The sequence below is a fragment of the Anopheles marshallii genome, chromosome 2, assembly GCF_943734725.1.
Source record: "Anopheles marshallii chromosome 2, idAnoMarsDA_429_01, whole genome shotgun sequence".
NCBI classification, from domain to species: domain Eukaryota; kingdom Metazoa; phylum Arthropoda; class Insecta; order Diptera; family Culicidae; genus Anopheles; species Anopheles marshallii.
Window position 1 is genome coordinate 14303913 of NC_071326.1, and position 22260 is coordinate 14326172.

Consider the following 22260-nt stretch of genomic DNA (forward strand, 5'->3'; position numbering starts at 1 on the left):
ACAAGAGGGCCCCGAATGGGTAGCGAGCAAGCGAGAAGAAATCAATTAAACATTTTGTCAACACGGCTATGGGAAAAGATGGCGAAGATGATGAAAACTTTATGCTCACCGGAAACAACGCGTTGACTTTGTTTCTTTCTCCGTATGCGACTTGGTTGCCAGTTATGTTTTGACGAAGTGTTTCCGGCCTTTCGCATTCGATTGTGTGGCGCGTGCGAAGAATTATCTAAACAGTTCCGTGCACCAACCGTTGCCATGCACACAGTGCAGGAAACTTTAGACACCGGAGAAAAGCCAACGGAAAAGCGGGAAATGGCGAAGAGATTGACAAACGGTTCGTGTGCTATGGATGGACAATGTTGCGAATATGTTTGCGCCATACGGAGCCTTTTTCCATGGTTTGTATTGCAAAAGACAATGAGATTCGTGTGTGTTTTACCGGAAGTAGTGCAAGACAAACAAATCGGTTTTTGTTTACATACTGAAACGGTTATATGCCACCAAGAATAAGAGATAAATTATAGTTTCAAAATAGGCAGAAATGAATCAAATAATATAAATCATTAACATTTAGAGAAGTGGCATAATAACAAAACAACTGTTAACAATTACCGTACCGTTTCTGGTGAGTTGTAAAAAACTATCCCGTTGGCTCCAGAGAGGATCGAACTCACGACCTTCGCGTTATTAGCACGACGCTCTAACCAGCTGAGCTATGGAGCCATGTCGAACTTCCCAAGGACAAGACACCTGTACAAATGCACTCTACATACATAGTATACGAATACGACCTGTTACTGCATTAGTTATGTGAGATAATTTCACCAAACCTTGAGCGTTTTCTAACAAACTAATGTTATTAGTTTAACCACAACAACAAAGCCAGTAAACCATAGTTGTAGTTCGGTGTTATTATCATAATCATGACGGAAAGATTGTTTTCGTACAATGAAATTTTACGAAAGAACTGATAACTGACGAGCAACAAGAAGAACACATCGAAGCTCTAGTGAAGTGAAGCTGCAATAAATGAAACAAGAATTGTTAAAGTAAAACAATGTCCTATAAAATAAACAAATTCGGTTCGTAATTTTGTAACATAGACCTGTGTACAATGTCGCTAATGAAGGAAATTTATGATGGCGAGAATTGAGTTTGAAGTGAAAATCAATCCAACAAATTACTCGGTTTGAAAAACATAAAATTGTATGCAACTGTCTTTATTGAGCAGTAGAATACGGATTGAGGTTTGCGTTACGTTTGTGTAATACAATTTGAGCCCTCTTCTCACCTGGCCCGGCTAGCTCAGTCGGTAGAGCATGAGACTCTTAATCTCAGGGTCGTGGGTTCGAGCCCCACGTTGGGCGCACGATATATTTTGCTTATCACCATATGTAGGTGGCATGGCAGGTATGTAGGTAAGAGATACACGTGCGTGCGTGTGATGGATATTCTGCTAGCTTCTTTTGTCACATCTAAAGTAATTTTTACTTTTTGACGAGTTCATTCAACTTTGAAAATGAAGTAGACCCCAGTGCTAAGAGATAGACAATAAACATTCATAAAAAAAGAACATTCGTTGCATCGGCCGGGAATCGAACCCGGGCCGCCCGCGTGGCAGGCGAGCATTCTACCACTGAACCACCGATGCTTGTCGAAAATGAAATGGCAAGAAATTATTCGGTAGTGCTGAACATTACTACGATTAAACAATTAATTTGAAAAATTTTCATTAATCTATTAATTAATTTATTTGTATAAAACACATTCCAACTAGAGGCTATAGTCTTCAACATATAAATTATATCTAATTGTTAACAGTCAAAACACGGGGGTACGTTAAGTCTTGGTATGTTCTTGGTATCCTTGAAGATAAAGATAATACTGGTTAACAAGCTACTTATTTTTTATTTCTTCTTGCAATGAAGAAAAAAAAACCAGGTTTCTGTTAAGATTGTCTTAAAAATACTAATGTGTGCAATACCTGGCTTGGTAAATACATTGGATTGGAAAAATGCAAAATTTGCTTCTCAGTGCGCGTAAAACAGTTAAATATTCAATGTTATAATGTGTAAGTTAATTTGATAATTCGTTGTCACTAGTGTTCTCATAACAATAATTCATCAACAAAAAATTCCAGAAACATAATAAAATCCTGTTTGTATACGGATTTAAAACCACGTTTTCCGACAAGAGCAGAGTGGCGCAGTGGAAGCGTGCTGGGCCCATAACCCAGAGGTCCGTAGATCGAAACTACGTTCTGCTAACCTGAAATCCTTTTTTTCCTCCTCCTTTGTTTCACTCGTCGAGAATCACTTTTTTTTTACGATACATTTTTGTATCGAATTTAATATATTTGCCTGCGTGCTATGAAAGCCAACTGTAATACACATAACGCTACGTAAATGTGCTGGAATAGGAAGTGTGTAAACCGTTTAGCAAATTGTGCGAAATTTTCCCATTACCTCCAGTTATGCACATCCATTTACAGATTCATTAATCTTCCTGCATATTAGCTTATCACCCATGATATGTATAGAGTACCTCTTCGAATCCGTGCAATCACATCAAGCTTGATCGTGGTGTATTTTCATGGTGATCCGTTTCCTTCTGCCAAGAACCCGTTGGTCTAAGCCTCCAACCGAAACTACACCAATCAAGTTTGAGCCGTTGTTTTGTTGTGGTTGATGAAGATTTATGATGCACTCTATGAGCTGGACCAAATCCGGTCTAACCAACGATCGTGAGAACGGCCAATATGGCGATTGTGTATTTCGAATGTGTTGCTTCGAATGTCCTTTGGGTGATCTCTGGGTGGTATGGTCGTGTCATGCTATTTTCGAGCTATGAATTTTAGAAATCCAGACTGTTAGCAATTAATAGGACAGGCATTAAATGTAGTTCTAATAGACGCCACCTAACGGTGCTCACTGGTGCATAAATTATCCACCTGACCGGTGTCGTGGATGAGGCGGAAGTGTTACCGCTGCTGGACGCATAACTCTAGCAGCTCAAACCGTCGGATGTCGCGGATGTAAAGATACGCCACATGCTTCTACATTAGCCCGCGTGGCATTTCTCACCAAACGGCAGAAGGTTCCGTAAACGTTGTTTCGCTACCGTTTTTACGGCGACTACTAGCGGCCTCCCATAAGCGGCTTCTGTCGCCAACCTCCGAAAGCGCTACCATCTTGGGCAGCGAGCGTAAAAGGAAACTGCAACAAAGGGTGTATACGCCACCCGGGGAAAGTGCGGACAGACAAAACATCACCCCCACCCGCCAGGCACATTACGGCCATTGTGCGCTGCCCACTCGGCCGGTTCCTTCCGCCATTTACGATCTTACCGACCATTTCCGTAAAAGCTGTCCGGTGTCGGTACATTTGCTGGCGCAAGCAGGCAGGTGTGTTGGTTCTTCTTGCAGGGAGTTGTTCTCCCGGCGGTTCGGCTTTTTTTTTATATAACTTCTAGCAAACGGACACTGTTTAATATTCTAATTCCAAACACTCCATCGGTGTTTGTTTCCTGTTTGCACTTCCAGTGGCCCTTATCGCACCGCTCGACGTCCAGTTGCTATTGTGTGGGGGGGGTGACCGTTGTATTTATCTCTCCTTTCCTTACCGATTGTTGTTGTCGATGGGTGGGGCACCACCCCGGCCCATTGGTTTTTGTAAGGAGGATACATAATTAATGATTTATTTGTACCCCATTCACTACTCTTCCGTCCTAACGTCCCATCACGTTGTGCGTAAGGATGCAGTTTCGCTTGGTATAACATTCAAGCAAGAGCCATTGACCCTGTATGCGATTTTGATGCAGTAGTTGTTATGGAGATTGTTTATTTTGCATTAATTTCTTTTACAAAATGAATTCCCTTGGTTGTAAACTTATTGTAAAAATGTGTATTCATTGCATCAAACTTTTTTTTACAGATCTTCATCCGTTTGGTCTTTCTACGTCCGGCCATATTAGCTGTGCTATCATTGCTCAAGAGTGGCAGTTCCGTTTCCCCATACATATGATTCGAATTCTTAGACAAATTGAAAGAAGAACTATAAATTATCATCTGTTCGCACTCGATTGGAAACAGTGGAAAACCGGGAACGACTTGTTGCTTTTCATCGCCGGCCATTTATCACTTCAAACCCCGTAAGAATTTAATCACCCAAAAACACACATGGCAGGCAAATTCGTCTACTGGCAGCATCACCAGCACCAGCACGAGGGAAGTAAGCACTATGCGCGATCGCACCTTACTCGATAAACCCTTCGCTGACATTACCGGTGCTCGAGGCGTGCGGCTTACGTCGCTAATAACACTTCCGCTATTTTACTGGCCGTAAAGATGACCGTAGTCTAATATTAGAACAACATTTCGATCGAAAGTTAAGCAACAACAACGACGGCGACCGGGCGTGTGTGTGTGTGTACAGATGCAACTGCTCCACGGTGCGGTGGCGGAATGTTCATTCGGGTCACCGGTTCGTTGCTTCCGTAATCGGTTTGTTGCCATCTCCCGGTTTAAGCAAATGGATGGGTGTGTGTGTGTGTGTGTGGACCAACTAACCACCGGTGGTGCAGTGGTTAAACTATTTGGTAACACCACCCCCCCCCCGGGGTCTTGGTTTGGGGGAGGTAACAATTTCTGCTTGGATGTTAATTCCGTCGTGTGCATCCGGTCCAAGTGCCCGCGGTACACATCGGCCTGCAGGTTGACAACTAGCTAGAGCTCACGCGTACGCACAGTTTTTGGAGGTTATTTCTGGACATTGGGTAAGCATGATTCCAAGAAGCGTGGAACAAGTTGCAATGGAGTGCGTTGAGCCGAGGACGACGCGTCTTGTTTGGCATGATCGCACGAGGCGTTGAAGGTGGTACCGCTTCCTGCTACTTGCCACACAACGGGCGCAATCGAAACGGCGGGTGATATCTTAATGCATCGACGTCGTACCGTGCTTCAGAACTTCATGCATGCATGCAACTTCAATCGGAACGCAACGTTTTTGGCGAGTTGAACTTTTCGTCTATTTGATCATTCTGAGATATTGAAAAGCACTCCTACATGTGGGTGTTGTGGTTCAGGTACTTAAGACGAACAGGCTAACATTAGAAGGCCACAGTTTGATAGGGGGTTGCTGGAATTCCGAACTCTGACTGATACCTCGCACAATCCCTTCACGTACGATGTCCACACGTTTGCCGCAAAGGTGTGCTTAATCTAATCGTTTAACCATTGCTGATCCCGCCGAACCCTGCCCGGAGCACGGTGCTGATGGTGGCGAGTCACCGTATACCACGGCGGGAAACGATTCGACCTCGGTGAAATTGATCTACGGCAGATAAATTGGATAACAGTCGTTAGTTGTGAGGAGTGTGTGTGTGTGTGAAGTTGAGCGTGGAGAACCAGATCCAGAGAACCGTGGAGTCACCCTGGGGAATCGTTCGAGTGGATCCACTGTTGGGGTTTTGGAATTGATTTCAATTAAATAGTGACTTATATCTGTAAGATGGCAAGCAGTATTCTAACAGCACATCACGTGCAATCCCTCGCGACGGGCCCGGGTACAGTTCGTCTTGCGATCGAACCAATCGATCGAAACGCTTCACGCAATATCGTAAGCGAATCTCACTAGTATGATATGTTAGATGCCTTCCAGCTGGCTCGTCAGTACCCTGCGTGGGGCTTATTTACAGCGCACATTTTCATACCTCCGGGACCTATTCTATAACCCTACCACACGCTACACTTGTCAGCCGGATTCATGAAGCTTCCCACCGGGCAGTGATACTCGCGCGCAAAGTCCTCCGAGTTGGACAACGTACCGATGACCCGGAACCTACCGGGGCTATGGACGGCCGTCTTGAGCTTGTTGCGGGTTGCTTCCGGGCGCATCGCTCCGCACCATATCTGGGCGAAGTTCAGGAAGAATAGCTGCGTGCGGGTGACATTCAGCCCGGGCAGTGTTTCCGCCTCCAGCACCAGCCGGTCCGTTTGCGCGCCTAGCCATTTGTTGTACGCTAGGAACGCTTGCTTGATGCCCCCGTTGTCGGCAATGTTTTCGCCCTGGGTGTTTTCCCCATCCAGCTGCACCCCGACCTCGTCGATCGTGTACCGGCTGTACTGCTGCACCAGGCAGGCCGCCCGCTCGTGAAACGCTTCGATCGCCTGATCGCTCCACCAGCGGTACAGGTTACCGTCCCGATCGAACAACCGGCCCTTGTCGTCGAACCCGTGCGTCAGCTCGTGCCCAATCACAACCCCAATGCCACCGTAGTTGATCGCCTTCGGCAGATGGCGGTGGTAGAACGGTGGCTGCAGTATCCCTGCCGGGAACATGATCTGGTTCTTGTTGCGGCTGTAATACGCATTGACAACGGCCGGTGCCGTGTGCCACGTGGTTTTGTTCACCGGCTGGCCGAGCTTCTCCTGATCGGTGCGCCTGATGTGGCTGAGCACGTTCAGCGTGTTCTCGAAGTACCGGTCCGGATGGATCTCCAGCGTGGCGTAGCGTTCGTTCAGCTGGCCCGGATCGAGTATAAAATCCGGATAGCCGATGCGCAGCGACATTGCGTTAACCTTCTGCTCCGCCAGCCGCCTCGTGGCCGCATCGATCCAGCTCGTTTGGTCGAGTATTTCGCGGAACGATTCCTGCAGCTCGTGCGTCATCTTGAGCGTGTCCCGCTTGCTGTTTTCGTCAAAGTAGCGCCGTACAAACATTGCCCCCACCGCCATGCCCATGTTGGCGTTCACCTGCGTCACACAGTTCTTCCAGCGCGGTGGATTCCGCTCGCGACCGAACAGTGCGTTGGAGAAGCGTTGCTTTGCGCCGAGAAAGCGATCGTCAAGGTTGTTGATACGGTGACGTACGAAGCGCCACAGCAGATAGTTGGCCACGATGCGTGGCTCGGTCTGACCGATCAGCTCCACCAGCTCGCGCATGTAACCCATCGCAAACATCACGACAAAGTCAGACCCATTGACGGGTCGCTCGGTTACGATCGTCAGGTAGCGCGTCCAATCGATTTCGGGCACTTCGTCGTGGAGCTGTTCCAGGATCAGCTTACGGTACAGTGTCGACACGTTGTTACGCTCCTCCGGCGTGCTCGTGATGTTCGCCAGCTGTGTCTCGAACTCGATCATTTCCTCCGTTGCCTGTCGTGCCGTGTCTGTCGGCACGCCGAGCAATCCGATCACCTCCACCATAAACTGCCGATACGCTTCCAGATATTTGCGATTGCCCGGCTGCAGGTAGTAGTCGCGCGTCGGCAGCCCTAGCGAAGTTTGATCGAACTGCACTATGTTCTCGTCGGAGTTCTTAATGTCCGGCCCGACCCATTCGACGATCAGGACGTCGTTGTTGTAGCGCCGCAAGGCCGCGGTCAGATTGAGCCAATCGAAGCTGGTCTCATCCCAGGTGTCCGGTTCGAGCACTGGCCAACCACCGAGACCGCGCAGCAGTGTGTGCAACGGCTCCAAACCGCGCTGCTTGATCAGCTCGTAGTTCATGCAGGACACGAACAGATGACGCGCCTTCATTTCGGCATCGTCGTTGATAAGTAGTGCACGCTTGCGGACTCGCTTTACTTGTGCGGAGCGGATGATAAGCTTGTTTTGCACCGCACGCCGGGCACGGTCCCGCTCGGCACGGCCCCGCTTTCGTACGCGATGCAACTGCTCTGCGGATGTGATCGTGTCTTGCGGCATATCGTCGGTCGGTGCAGTCACCGGCACCGTGGCGGCTGTGGTCGTGGTGGTGATCTTTTTCGCACCCAGCGGTGACCGCACGGTCGACAGTGCGTTCTCTATATCGTGCAAGCCCGCCGGTTCACCCTCGAGCAGCAGGTTTTTCAGCACCAGATCGAGACTCTCGCGCAACAGCTCGAACGTGTCTAGTGCGGCCTTGTCTTTCGGTATCGGGTTCACGCGATCCCAGTTACCGCAGGCGTACTGGTAGAAGTCCTCGCACGGATCTGCCTGCGGATCCATGTACTGCTTCATGATCTGGACCTGTGCGGCCCGTACACTTGCCGGGCTGCTCCGGTCGTCGTTTATCCAGGCAAGCGACTTACGAATGCGCCGTCGCTCCGCGGCACTCTGCACCACCGGTCGACGTTGCTGCTGATTGGCAACCGGCTCACCCAAACAGTCTGCCGGAAGGATGCGCCTCTCGGACGGAATGAAGGAAGTTCTCACGATCCCCCGCAATAGTCCACGATCTTCCGTGTCGACACTTTCGCCTGGTACTTTGTCCGGTACCGGTTGGCAGCGACGTTCCGCATCGTCCGACTGCTCCGCCCAGTCGATCTCCTCGGGTAGGTGGTTGGCCGCTAGTTGCTCCTCGGTAAAGTATCCAATCTCACCGCAACCACCAAGAGCGCTCGTTGCGTCAGCCAGCTGATCGCCTAATCGAACCGATCCAACCACCTGAAACCGAGATAACAGCAGAAACAGCAAACCGATCGGAAGCATCGCTGCTGGTATGACGAACAGGATCTTCACGAACCTGTACCCCGGGCACCAGTGGAGGCGGCCAGTACGCTCGTCGATGCCCAGCGCGCAACCTCCACTGCCTTCACCGCTGTCGTGTTTGGGCGCCGGTAACTCCATTGCACTTTTGATGCCGCTGCTGGTGTGACACCTCATTGTGCTGCTTGTATGCACATTGGTAGTCCGAACGGTGGATCACTGGACACAGAAACAGATGTGTCCTCATACACGAACACACAGACACACTGACACAGACGTTTTGTTAGGAATACTCCTTCAATACTCCTTGGGGAGAGCGAGGAAATCTACTGCGAAAAAACTGTTTGGTCTGATCTGAAACTACTCTGTGATGCTAGTATCTTTCGCCTGTCAACTTCCGAAATACACACTCAGGAAACACTGGTGGCAAGCGTGAAAGAATGTGTCAGCACTCACTCGCTATCTCGTTGCAATTGACGCCGATTAACGGGCACGGGTACCTGTTTTGCCTGTGCGATACGGCCACAGCTGTGCGATAGTGATTCTCCAGAATCGTAATACGCTCTGGAATAATTGTGAGTGCTCGCACGATCCTCTCCGGCGGGGAGTTGTCGACCGTTCCAACTGCTGCCAGCTGCCGGTGCTGCCTAGAGAGACGGTGCTCGGATGCTGTGGTTTGTGTTGGTGTGGTCCGGGATAGGACCAACAACGGTCGGGCGCAAAGATCCGCCCGCGAAGGGAGAAATAATATCAACAATTCAACAATAACAAAACACTTCCCTCGTGCGGGCCTCGCAAGGCCGGTAATGGAAATGGAAAACTGTGGCGGGCTTGAGGTTAAAAAACACTGCACCGACACGCGTACACTGCTGTCCTGCCTAGCGTGTGCTGATGATATGATTTTAACGATCGATTGGAATTCAAACATTCAGTCTGCTTTGCGTGGATTCTGTTGGCTCTCACTTTGAAAATGGGTTTATTATTTGTAAAAAAAGAAAGCGATTTGGGGTTTTTATGTAATTGGCTATCCAGTACGAATGGCCTACTCTGAGAGCTGTTCGAAATCCATTGTGGGTTCGGCACACACACACCAGTGCATACTGTTCCCTAACACGAAAGCATTTCCAACCGTTACTAAGCGTGTCATCCGTTGTTCGTTTTGCGCTTCGCGCTGCGGTTTGATTGAGACTAATTTAAATCAATTTCAACGCAACATTCGCCAAATGACGCCCGTTTGGCTGAGCGACGCATATATTGCTCGGGTGGAGTTCTTGCAGCAAAAATACTAACGGTCGTCAACGGACGCGTGTCGTGAGGTGTCATAATTTGGTGATTCACAAAAACTAACCAGCAAACACTGACAAAGAGGCTAAAGCGTTTGATAAATGTTTAGCAGGGGTATAAGTAGTTTAATTATCACTCCAATAGCAAAACAAATTTTATTAAAAACCGGTGTGGTGTATTGAAGTATCCACTAATTTCATTGTTCGCGTTGTTTTGTATGGATCATGCCGTAAATAGTTGTAATGATGCGTGTTTTTACTTGTGCGATGATTATTATCCTAAAATGTCCTTTATTATTCCATCGCTAAGAAAAGCTGAAGAAACGAGCACACAATTTGTGCATGAAGAAGTGAGGTGTAGCTTATATGGCACGCTAAAAGATGGCATTTCAACAGTCCCATATTGTCTAGTGGTTAGGATATCCGGCTCTCACCCGGAAGGCCCGGGTTCGATTCCCGGTATGGGAAACACTTTTTTTTCTAGCTTCTTCTCTTTCTTTTATTTTTTCCTGTTGTTTATGTTATCATGATTGCAGTTCAAAGTTAGATATACTTTTAATGGTAGTTAGATAACTGTCTATCTTTATGAACTTCTTCTTTACATTCTTCATAGCAAATTTATCTTCGCTTAGTTCGCATCGTGTTTTTCTAAAACAAAAATCCATAAACACGACAAGAAGCAAACAATTAACATGCGACAAACGTGTACGGGTGCCATTATAATACTTGCAATAGACACACGCGCACCTTGCAGTCGATGATGATCGCGGTGATTACGTAAAGTGGAGACAATAGTTTCGCCCAGCTATGAATAGTTGCAATCCTTGCAGAAGTGCGGGAAAAAAGGGCTTCAGTCTTTTGTTGATTACTTGCACGTTTGCTGTACCAAACCAATTGTCAATTGCTTATGCTGCTCGTAATATTCCGCACGGTGGAACAGATACGCGAATGGCGGTAATAAATTGTCGCCAGTCGAACGCGCTTCGGGTTGGTGCGGCAAAATTTGCAACCGTACGCATCTACCGACAGACGTTTTAACGAGCAAACAGGAAGAAATATGCGATCGTCGGCTTCGAGACTCCTTTTTGGTTCGTTTAAGTTGCCGTCCAGGGTTCGTTTGTTTCCCCTTTTTCGGTCGTTAAATTTTAATGTGTAACCATTTGAGATTTATAGTGTTTCAGAGCCGGAATGCGGACGTCGAATGATTTGAAATCGATTTGTACAATTGTTTTTACAACTGTAGATTATGATTCTCCACAGTTTTATGGACTAGTTCACTAAACGTGTACATATTACACTATAAAATAACTATATCAATTGCGCAGTAGATCTGCCGCAAACAGCGATGGGATCATATGATACAAATATGCAAAACCTAACCAACGGTTTTGTCGAAAGCGACCTCCATCGTTGTACGTCGATCACATCAGCGCTAGCCGCCATCCCAGAAGCAATCACAATTACCCAATTCAGAATGAAATCAGCCTGAATTGTGGCGTATTATCTTCCGCAAATGAAGCGTTCAGATTTCTTGGCTGTCTCTGGCTCGATACACTCGCTGCCAGTGTAATTCCCGGTCCTGGGGACGCCGTTCTTCAAGCAGATTAGATGCTTCTACAATAATGGCCGAGAGACGGAGCATATGTTAACGTTTTCTGTTAAGTAGGGTAAGCATTTCAAGCACGGAATCTTTCAATTTTTGAAGATTTTGTTTTATTTGGGTATTTCAGCAATTTCTATAGTGATGCAAATTGCTTCAAAATGTGTTGTTACGATAAAGAACAAGTTTATTTGTAATTAATGAACATATAAGCACATATTTACTTTTATTTATTCAATTAAAATGGTTAGAATTGTAATATAACTTATAAAAACTAAAAAAATAAAAGTCATATAAAAGTCATTAGAGTAATTTAACTTGTTTTCTTTTGCGATTAAATTATTTATCATTCCAATGGTATCTCTTCGTTTATCGTACCGGTTCTGGGTTGTGTATCGAGTGCTATCCCTAGATTGTCTCTAGCGAGATTCGATGAAGTTTGTGACCGGCATGTAATCATGTTTTGGTTCCGTTTTCCTCAACACTACACTCAACTCCCTTCCTCTTGGACTCTCCGCGAGTAATGCTTATCATGCATCTGAAAGTTGCTTCCACCAGTGGAAGCGCGAACATGACAACTGCACAACACTCATACACACACACACAGCATATGCCGTGGAATGGTTCGGAATACCGCCAAACCACACGCCAACGGTGCGGAAAATAGAGACAAACCAAACAAATCCGATAAGCACGAATAGTGCAAACCGTTGCGGTGTGAAATCATAGCCAGAATGAATAAACACATGCGATAGTGGTCGCAAGAGGGATCGTAAAGATATCGGATGTGTGTGATGAAGGTGTGCGAAGAAGATCTGGTCGGACAAAGAAAAGCACACCCCCAGACGACGAACCTCTGATAAAAAAGTGCACAACCTATCAGATGAAGGGACACACACTGCAACTGGGTGGGAACGCAAAGACCGCGAAGGAGGAAGATTGCAAACGTTAAACAAAACCACATCGAGCGGGCACCTAGGGATGTCCTGTGCCGTGGAACAACAAAACGGAGTGCGCGCGCTGACAGGTTTAAGCGATTATTTATTATTCGATTCTGAAGCCCCGCACAGGATGAAGCGATAGGATGGGAAACGTGGTGGAATAAATAATAAAGCGTAATTTTGTTCGTTACTGGCAGGATTGTGCGGAGAAGAAGGATGAATCCTTTGCTGTGCGGAAGGTTAAGGGTTTTCGTGTGTTGACTGCATGATTCAGCCAGGCGGGATCGATCGGTTGATAGTTTGTGTTATTGCTTAACCATGGCTGTACGTGCTCGTCCAAGAACAAGTGGATAATTCTGTAACTCTGAGTCTATGTCCAGGTTTATCTAAAACATATACAAGTTTTGTAGCTTATAATTCGCTCCCAAATATCTTATAAACTGTAACAACACTATATAGATGCTAACACTTTTTACTTACTTTGGGTTTTTTATGAAAGACTCTGTTTAATTTTCTAATATTTAGTGTCAAATGACTAGGTCTCGTTAAGGCTACTCGTGCCATATTTTTCTTTATCAAGAAATTTTAAGAATTTATTCGTATTTCAGCTCGTGGACACATCATCCACTACGCAAAACTTCCGATTTAGGTCTCCAAGGATGTTGATCCGCTATTGCTCATAGTACACAATTTCTAGATGATCCCACCATTCAACAGAATTGGCAACACTGACCGTGCACGGATAACTAAAACAGGCAGTTAAGGAAGAACGTAAACACAAAGGTGTTTAGAGCGGTGGATTGAATTCCTAAAACGAAAGGTAAAGTCAACGAGCTAGGATTCGGGATGGTGGATTTTCCTTCGAAGGAGTTTATATACAAGAGTAAGGGCTAGAGAAAAGCAACTTAATTTTGGTTTATTGGAAATAAATTGTAACCTAAAGTAATCGCTCTTTTATCTTTACGTCGATACGTAACACAAAGAGTGTCAGTTGCTTGTAAGTATGATGCAGATGTTTTGATGTCGTGGCTAGTACATCTTCCGTGACTTGAGATCATACGAGATTATATCATATCTTGATAGCATCATTTCGCAATTTGCCATAAATCCTCTAGTCATCGAACGAGATTAGCTGAAAATTGAGCCATAAATATAAATGTGCATTAATCTAATGTTTCATCTAAACCATAAATTCAAATAACTCAAGTCATGGCGCACTTTCAGCATTTCTTCAAGCTCTTAGCCAAACGGAACGAAGAAAAGTGAAGCTGTGTGTGATATTGCGTGGCAAACATTCCACACAACGAGCTACATACTATAGGAAGCTGGAACATTCGTGAGTAACATCACTCGCATTCAGGCTTTTTCACGTTCTGGTACATGACACGTGCCCCATTTTGCTATCGAACCAAAGACCTTGTTACCCGTTCCCCGCACTTTTCCATTTGCGGGCATTCGCATCTGTTGCACCGTTGCATTCGGGAACGTGATCGCATTTCAGTTGTCGAAACGTACATACAGCGTTTTGCAACAACATTCCGATCGGCATCGATCGGTTGACCCTGGCTGTTCGCGCCAAATGCCACGGTTGCAAAGGGCATGAAGGTTATCCTCCGGAAATGCACCCATTTATGAATCGATGCATTTGTCACCCAAGGAATGGTGGGATGTGTAGGGTTTTTTTTCATTCTTAATTTGTTGCGTGCACCGTCAGACCCGTGTTCATCGTTGGCGGTCGAGCTCTTTTTGTGCTGATCCCGCCTGTGATGAAGACGGCGGAATGTTCAAGTTGCACTGCCTGATGTGTGACACCTGGATGGTATTATTACATTGCGTTTCAACATCAAGAATAAACCCACTTCGAGTTGTAGCGAAAAAAAAGAGAGAACAGTTGGTGCATCTCCACATGTACGGTTTTGTTCGTAAAGAATTCATTGACTAGGGTGTCAAAAGTGGGATTGAATCGTTGAGAAATGGATGTTCTTTGTCGGCTGCCGTTTTTTGAGCTTCCGCTGTGGGTGTACTCATTCATCTGGATGTAATTGAGAAGATCACAAGACGTGTCGTAGTGCCGTTGCCGGACTTTCTTCCGATCGCAACGGATGTTTTGATTGCCTGCCGGATGTAGTGTGATGAATGATTTAAAATTTGATAGAATTTTTTTTTTCTTCAGAAGATGTAAGGCATCTTCGAATGGGGTATGGCTTTAGGAAAGCTCATTTATTCCAATCTAATTTATACAGCACGAAATAGACGAAAAGGAAGATTGCAATACATCAGCAACGCTAAATCGGAAATCAATTTACCCAGCTTTAAACGACAAACTTTCTCCCAATATACACTGAAATATAGCTGAACATTAACACGAAACCAGCTTAAGGTCCGAACAAAGTACCCGTAGCTGGTTGATGCAGCTCATTCACCTCCCAAGAAGAGCTGCTCCGGTAGCCATCATCATTCAGTAACCAGACCTGCATGATTAGAAGGAAAGCTAAGCAATCCGGTAGCCACTTGTCTACCGCGGTGTCGTCGGTATCGGGAGGCTTCCGATTACCGGCCGCGAGTTAATTTATTGCTGGAAATAAATTAAGCGCACCCTTTCTTTACCTGTGCTGCACTTGCTGAGCAGAGAATTCTATCCGAAGCATACTCCCGGATCCACGTTTTGAAGATGTGAAGAAGAAGGAAAGAAATTATAATCCTCATGATCGTCGACCGTTCCGCATGTACCTTTAGGGAGCGAGATTTTATCATGGTTGCAGCCCCTTTGACTGTTCTATGCTGCACGCTCTACACGTCAGCTGCTACGTGGATGGCACGAGCTGCCCGTGTGTTCTGAAGTACTGTGCACTCAATTGCTTCGGAAGCTTTAAAATTGGGAGAAAGTGCTCATTCCCACAAAAAGTCCTTGAGAACTTGTTTATTTGTTGCATAGTTCGCGCAGGTCCTTGTCGACAAGCTGTTGAACAAGCGGTTTGTTTATCAACGTGAAGTTTCAGTCTTAAGCATCATTTACAGCGGCTTCAGCTCGAGAGGAAAAGCATCATTTGGAAAGTTTTTTTTTCCAACGAAAACTAGTGCAGTTCTACGTGTGTTCTACGTGTGTGCCACTGTGCACAGGGAGCCATCCAGTTGTCTAGGCATTCGGTCAGCTCAATCAAACTCAATTGCAGCGGACGGGTGGTACACACCGATAGTAAGGCGAGAGACGGTTGTTACCCGCCGTGAAGGTTCCAGGTTCCACCAAGATGCGGAACGAGCACGCAACGCAACGGATTTCGCCTTGCTTATTAGTTTTATTTGGAGTAGCGAACATCTCTCTAATGTAATAGCATTAAAATAAATCTACACCGATTCCATCGAGGTCCGGGAGACAATTGAAGCCAATTGATTTGAATGGCTAAAGAAGGTTTTCAAAAGATATTCGATTCAACTGGAAAATTGCCCCACTCGGGCGCATGGGCTATGGGCCGGACGGTGGGTGCATTGGGGGCTGCGTGTGTGCATAAGATGCGGTTTCTGCTACGCAAGAAGCGCAAAGCATAAACCATGTCGTAAGATATGGTGTACCGTTTATTTATGCTGTAGCAACAGCTTGGCGGTGCAAAGGTCCAAAAGGGCATATGTGATAAAGCAAGCGCTTCCTAGTGAAACAACAACAGATGCATTGGGCGAAGAAGTTTCGGATCTTCAGATCACCATCTGGGTTGGATCGAGCGGTGTTGTAATCTGATGTCTAACAATATGCAACGGCTTTACTGTGGTAGTATCTTCCCCATCTGTAGCTCCTGTCTGAGATGTATATTTCACTGTCAAACATCGGAATCGATCGTAAAACAGTCCATAAACAAAACATTCTGATAATGTAACGAACGCTTTATTTATAGCGTAACTTAAGAAGGATCCTTCACCGAAGAGCACGTTGTACCAATCTTTGCTGACCAAGTTTGCCAGCATGTAGCCACCGATGCTACCGGTAGTATTCGTCTCATTCGCATCACAAATTGAGCTAGGATGGAACAAAATCAAACCCGCACGCACGAGGCTCGTAAAACCTGTCACATTTAAGGATTTATGGTCCGGGCGATAGCACACGGATAACGTTACGCGATCGTGGTGCATTGATATTCGATCATCGCGATGGTGGTGGATTTATTCGTTTTGGATACAGTGCGGACAAATTTAATGATTCGCTCCGCCACTGAAAGCGCGCGTGCCTAGGGTTGGTTGTTTTTTTCGTTCCTTTCTTCCAATGCAATGTTCAGTTTTCCCAACGTCGCATCCCATAATTTGGAGTGGTTCCGGAGTGGTGTCCCGTTTCCGGTGCCTGGGGAGAAGAAATGTAAAGAAAAAAAAACCATAACACAACAGTTCGCTCCCCACGTGCCCTTGCCACGAGGAAAAACAACTCAATTTAGGGCTGGGTTTGGTCGGGGCGAACACACACAACACGTCTTCGTGGCGGGTATGTACCCGCGCCGCTGCGTTAAGATGCATTTATGCAAACAAACAAGCGCACTGTAAAACGTACGCTGAGGATGTGTAGAAAATATGGCTATTGGTGCTAGTCAAACTGGCCCGGAAATGTGTACGGCGCAACGCTTGTTTGTCTGGCCTCGTTCAAGGCTACTGCGAGGATTACGATATGTTGATGAATTGTTTGGATGCTTTTTACCCGCTGCTTTAAGTTACACAATAGCAAAATGACAACGTTGTAGGACGATATTGAAGGTATTGTGGAGTTGAGTTGCAAATGGATACGGTTCTAAGGCAATGAAATGTAAGGATCCTACCAATATCTTTAATTTACAATGCTAATACTAAGTCAATACTAAGAACTTTTAGCATCACGTCAATTAAACACGTCAGTTTCATCAGGTATGTTGTTTCATTTTATGTTTGATCGAAATTGTTCATCTATGGTTCCTTTTTATTACACCAATTTGTGCAGAAATCCAAAGGAGATGCTTTCCTATTTCGGGATCTCCGAACATATGGAAGGAGGTTTGAACATCAGGCTTCATTAGAGTTTATCAATTGAGGCTCTGTATTTGGTGGGATAATTTCGAAAATTAGGTATTATGAGCGGCTCAATATAATCTTCAACGTGTTCGTATAGACGTCAGGTGATGATTACGGAGCTGGACCAAATCATCGGATGACATATCCAGGAGAAAGAGTATAATTTCCCAGATTTCTTGAAGGAGGAGGTAAAAATTATCAAGAATAACACAATGAATTATCCGACCTTATTATGAGGTATTAAAGAGAAGTAAACGCCAAATACTGTGTGTATTTTTAATTTCACTTCAATCCTTTTTGCTCTAGGGCGATCAGATCTCGATCTGGAGGAGAGCATCTTCGGATCGAAACATTAGCGGCAGGTTGATGCGTGACGCTCGCTGAAAACTCGTCAGCCTTTGATCTCTTAATACCTTGGTGGCTCATCGTTTTAACCCCCATCGTCTCGTCGCGATCGTTCCGCCACCACACAAACCGCCATCTTGACAAACGCTTACGATCGTTTGCTTGTGTACTGCGCTAAGAAAACAACAACCGCTTCGTTTCATCTTCAGCGTATGCGCGTGCCGTTTTGGACCGATCCCGGAACACGCGACTGGAAGCAAACCCGCGAGAGACATCAGCATAAGTTTTTAATAAAAATACGAACTCGAGCGTGCGCGTTCCGTCAACAATACGCATCCTTTCATGTGCCGGACAAGACGGCCCGGTAGCGTGTACTTCTTTCTTGGGGGGCAAGCTTGGACATCGGGCACTGTAACGATTTCTGCGTACGATAGTTTGTGCTAATTTCCGAAGAACTCAAACCATTTGTGTGATAGCAGATAATTTTTCTTCGTGCTGATGGATGGTTTTACATTCTGCGTGTCGTTGCGTTATGGATGCGTGCCGAAACTCGTCTGGGAGGAATTGTGTTTGTTCTTGGAATTACGTGCAGGTACCTCTACGCAACCTTAGCTAGAGATACGGCATACAAGTGCATTTCCTTTTCGTTGAGCAACGATACCAAACCCTTAAAGAATCTTTCCTTAAAAGGTGTACACAAAAACATCGCGCTGCCACATTAGTATGCAAACCGGCAAGTCCTATCGAAAAATATAAAATTCTGTTCGAAAACGTTCTCAAAACAGAGGCACAAAATGAAGAAATCCATTTGGGTACTGCAGATGGAGCACTAGGCGTTCGCCAGCCAAAGACACTCTGTATGTACGGTTGGTAAATTAAATTCAAATAATCATATACATGAATTATTAATCAATCTCTAAGCAACCAACGAAATGGAAAGGAAGTACATCCGTGAAATGTTAATGCTTGTTCGGTGAGATCTTGGTGCGGCCCGGCACAAAACTTAGCTTCGATACGCTCTTTGGTAGAAAGCCGGCGTTAGGATCACAAGTGTATATCCTGTACAACCTTGGATAGTTTTTTGACGCCACTGAAATAAACGAAAAAAGCGAAATGATATAACTTATTGGACGAACACAGGCATGCATACCAATGCCGTCGAACCTGTCCACTATCACTCATGCCACGGACATAGTCATGTCGGGTGTGACATTAGCGTACGATAGGAATATTTGTCAAGCTATTCCAGTGGATGCTTTGTGCAAGTGTAAGACGAAAGTGTGGAGATAATTTGCTAACCCTGAAACGGGCGCTGTACACATTAATTTCCTGCACGAACTTGCAAGTGTCTCTCGGTCGTTTATGGAGGATTGTATGACATCAATTTGTTGCGGCTAGGTAGTCTAGTTTGTGAGATGGTTGGTTGGGAAAAGTGGTGTGCAATAACTTTCAGGTGGGCGCACGATCCGTTAGCGTCACGGGGCGTATAATATGATCTTCATACCATCCCCAATGGGTCTACATTGTCCGAAATGGGGGTTGTGCTTGTCAAAATGTGTTGCTCATAAAGTAGGTTAAAGCGTCATTCTGATCTTTTATCCAAAGGCCTTCCTTCTGTTCTATGACATCACTCTCGCCAGCGTGAGTTTACCCGTGTTCACATGCCTCACCGAGTTTCGAGTGGGTGAAGATATCGGGAACATATTTTACAGCAAGTTTCCTACTTAAAGTTCCTTTAAAGTTTGACAATCCGGAGTCAAATTAAATACCTACGATCCCACAAATTCTTATTGCGAAGTTGTCGTGGGAGCGATTGAAAAACAGTTACCCTCCCAAGGTGCTCAGTAAGATCAAAGGTTTGCTCTGTTCACTGTAAGTCACAATTCCGGCACCGAATCTCTTCGGATCGGGATTCATGCGTTTAACCGGTGGAGGCGCTGGACATGCTGTTTACATCGGACGAGTAGGGATGATGATCATGATGCGTCACAGCACCCCACCGGGGAGTACTGTTTACTTCGAAGAATTCGGCACTCCACCACACACAGATGACTGTAAACAGTTGTTGCCGATCTGCCGCACTGCGGCGCGCGCTCTACTGACGCTGGAATCGGACGACAACCATTTACGGTGCGCCAAGAATCGGAAGTTTGATGGATGTGGAACCGAACTGTGGAGGAAATAAAAACGATTTAAGTGATCATATTTCAGGCGCACACTGGGAGTAGATTTTTACTAGGAATTTCAACACGGTGCGGAACTCGGAACTTTGGACGGATCAAAGTAGTTTGCTGCGCCGTACCCGCAAGGGATACGATGTGGTCGTATCTGCTTTCATCACAGACCGACGGCAGTGGTTGGTTTCTTACAGCTGTTCCATGTTCTTCGACGAGTGCGGTGAATCGGAAAAAGCGGTAGAATGTCCAATTTTATGAACGGGAGCATGAGCTCTCCGAATATTGCCAGAGAAATAACGTGTGTAAATACTGGATAACATTTGCTCTAAAGCTGTTTGCATAAACTTTTGGGAAATTTTCCTTGGAAGAACTAACCTTCATAGCTACAACATAGAAGTTGAAATGTGAACGTTTATTTTGAAACGTCTAGAATCATTTATCTACTCCAAAGTATAGTTGAAAACATAGTTGAAGTATTGTTGTTTACTACTAAGTCTAGCGATCTAAGAGGAAGATCCCTTCATTCTGTAAAAGAAAATGTTCTGGAATACACGATTTTTTAATGATTCGTGATCATTACTGTTTTGCTATGCTTTCGTCTACAAAACATGCGGCAGTACAGGCGTGTTTATAATGGAAGATCTTTAAAAATTATCAAATCAAATTGTTGGTAAAATCTTATCAAATGACTGAAACCTACACTGCTTTGACGGAGCGCATCCAGTCATATGCTCGGTGATATTGTGTTGCTTAATTTGGCAGTTGCTTTTGTGGTTTGCATGATGAAGATTTCGATTTTTTTGTGTGCAGGACAACAAGATTACGTAAGTACAACGAGCGTAAACCAACTCAAAATAAAGAAATTCACTTACCTTGTTTGCAATACTATTCATAAGCCATAAATGATTTAGAAAATAATGGTGACAATGCATAAACAAATTCTTGCGCACAAACACCAATTCTTTAGTAGCATGTGCGCGTTGCTATAATCGGGAGATAAAATATTACCCATAACACTGCGCCCATCTAACGGCACCATTGTGTTGCATTCGTAACGATCCGTTAACGATTATGGGAGCCGTTTTTGACGGTACATACCTCCCAGAAGCTTACCCTCGTCCCATCTATCATTCGTGGTCGGATCGTTCCAGACCAGACTGCTCACCTGTCATCTCTAGGCAATGGGTTTAAATCATTACTTATCCTGGCTGGAGGGTGGCTAGACATGCGTGTGGTACTTTAGCGAGGGAAACCACAGAACCCTCGAAACTTGTCCCTAATCGCATGCGGGAGTATCGTTGCACATCCTTCCTGCTCAGCTTACTATCCGGCAAACGACCGGAAAGATAATCGTTTCACAAATTGAAAACTTCACTCTGGCGTCAGTTTTTGGGAGAGGGTTTCGCTTTTCCTTTTTTTTTACAATACGTGAGATACGTTCCTTCTGGCTTAGCGTGCTGTTTATGTGAAAGATATAATTATGAAGTTTCACCCACACTCATTGTTCCCGTCTCTATTTCAGGCGGGGCGCACTCTATGGAGTCATCCAGGGCGGATGTATAGTTTACTGAAGTTATGACAACGAATTAAGACGGTCGCTCTTGTTTGCCCCGGGGGTTGTATGCTGGTTGTCAAAAGAAACGCGCTTAAGCCAGCGGGCAGTGTCACGGAGCATAAGTGTAGTTGAAGTTGCAAACGGATTTTTAAGTTGCAGAGGAGTTGTAGGTTATTTTTGTAGTATAGTAATGTAGTTGTAGCTGTAACTAATGAAATAAATTACAAGGGATTGAGCAAAAATCAAAGCAGCGAGAAGTAAATGAAAGTCGTTAATATCGCAATACAAACTTCAAACACATCAAAACCTAGTCTGTGATGGATAATTCTTGTATTCCGTGGGTCTTACTGCAACCTGACGAAACAAAAAAAAAAACGGAGAATATGTAAACAAAGCATTAAACCGGACTGCACAGGTGCCTAGCTTATAGTACTGCACCTAACGGATGGCCTCATTTTCGACGTGCATCGGATGCACTTCAAAGCGCACTTCCTACGCACGCTTCCTACCGCATCCTGGTACATATCCGGCGTCGGCGACGGAGCTCGTGCCGGTCAACGAGCGGTAAATAGAAATAGAATATCTAAATTCCATCATTTCCGTCGACCCTGTCAAGCGCGATTAGGCTATGTCGTTTGTCACCAACGGAAGCATTGGAAAGCTCGGCTAAACAAAGCCATGGTCCAAAAACAGCTATTGGAAAACAGACCCCCCCCTTCCTAACCACCCCGGAAACGGTGCCGGAATGAGGTGAGAAAAGTAAATGCCACCCGGCTTAGGAAGGTGTGACTATCCTCGTGTCAGAATGAAGGGTTGTGAATACAAAAAAAAACATCGCCACACAACAAACGATGATGGGACAAATCGTTA

At 45.4% G+C, this 22260-nt stretch overlaps 1 protein-coding gene and 5 non-coding genes across 6 annotated transcripts; 3 read left to right on the plus strand and 3 right to left on the minus strand.

The window, feature by feature from the left end:
- Positions 1 to 649: 649 nt before the first annotated feature.
- Positions 650 to 723, minus strand: Trnai-aau (transfer RNA isoleucine (anticodon AAU)). The gene has a single exon. It is a non-coding gene; the product is annotated as a tRNA-Ile (tRNA).
- Positions 724 to 1294: 571 nt separating this feature from the next.
- Positions 1295 to 1367, plus strand: Trnak-cuu (transfer RNA lysine (anticodon CUU)). Its single transcript has one exon. It is a non-coding gene; the product is annotated as a tRNA-Lys (tRNA).
- A 213-nt stretch (positions 1368 to 1580) lies between these two features.
- On the minus strand, positions 1581 to 1651 carry Trnag-gcc (transfer RNA glycine (anticodon GCC)). Its single transcript has one exon. It is a non-coding gene; the product is annotated as a tRNA-Gly (tRNA).
- A 543-nt stretch (positions 1652 to 2194) lies between these two features.
- Positions 2195 to 2266, plus strand: Trnam-cau (transfer RNA methionine (anticodon CAU)). The gene has a single exon. It is a non-coding gene; the product is annotated as a tRNA-Met (tRNA).
- Positions 2267 to 5731: 3465 nt separating this feature from the next.
- Positions 5732 to 8644, minus strand: LOC128709911 (neprilysin-4). Its single transcript, XM_053804948.1, has one exon. The coding sequence runs from the start codon at positions 8642 to 8644 to the stop codon at positions 5732 to 5734; it is 2913 nt and encodes a 970-aa protein (XP_053660923.1).
- Positions 8645 to 10146: 1502 nt separating this feature from the next.
- On the plus strand, positions 10147 to 10218 carry Trnae-cuc (transfer RNA glutamic acid (anticodon CUC)). Its single transcript has one exon. It is a non-coding gene; the product is annotated as a tRNA-Glu (tRNA).
- The last annotated feature ends 12042 nt before the right edge of the window (positions 10219 to 22260 follow it).

Excerpts from the sequence above, each read along its gene's own strand:
- LOC128709911 (XM_053804948.1), bottom strand. The coding sequence starts at position 8,644 with ATGAGGTGTCACACCAGCAGCGGCATCAAAAGTGCAATGGAGTTACCG.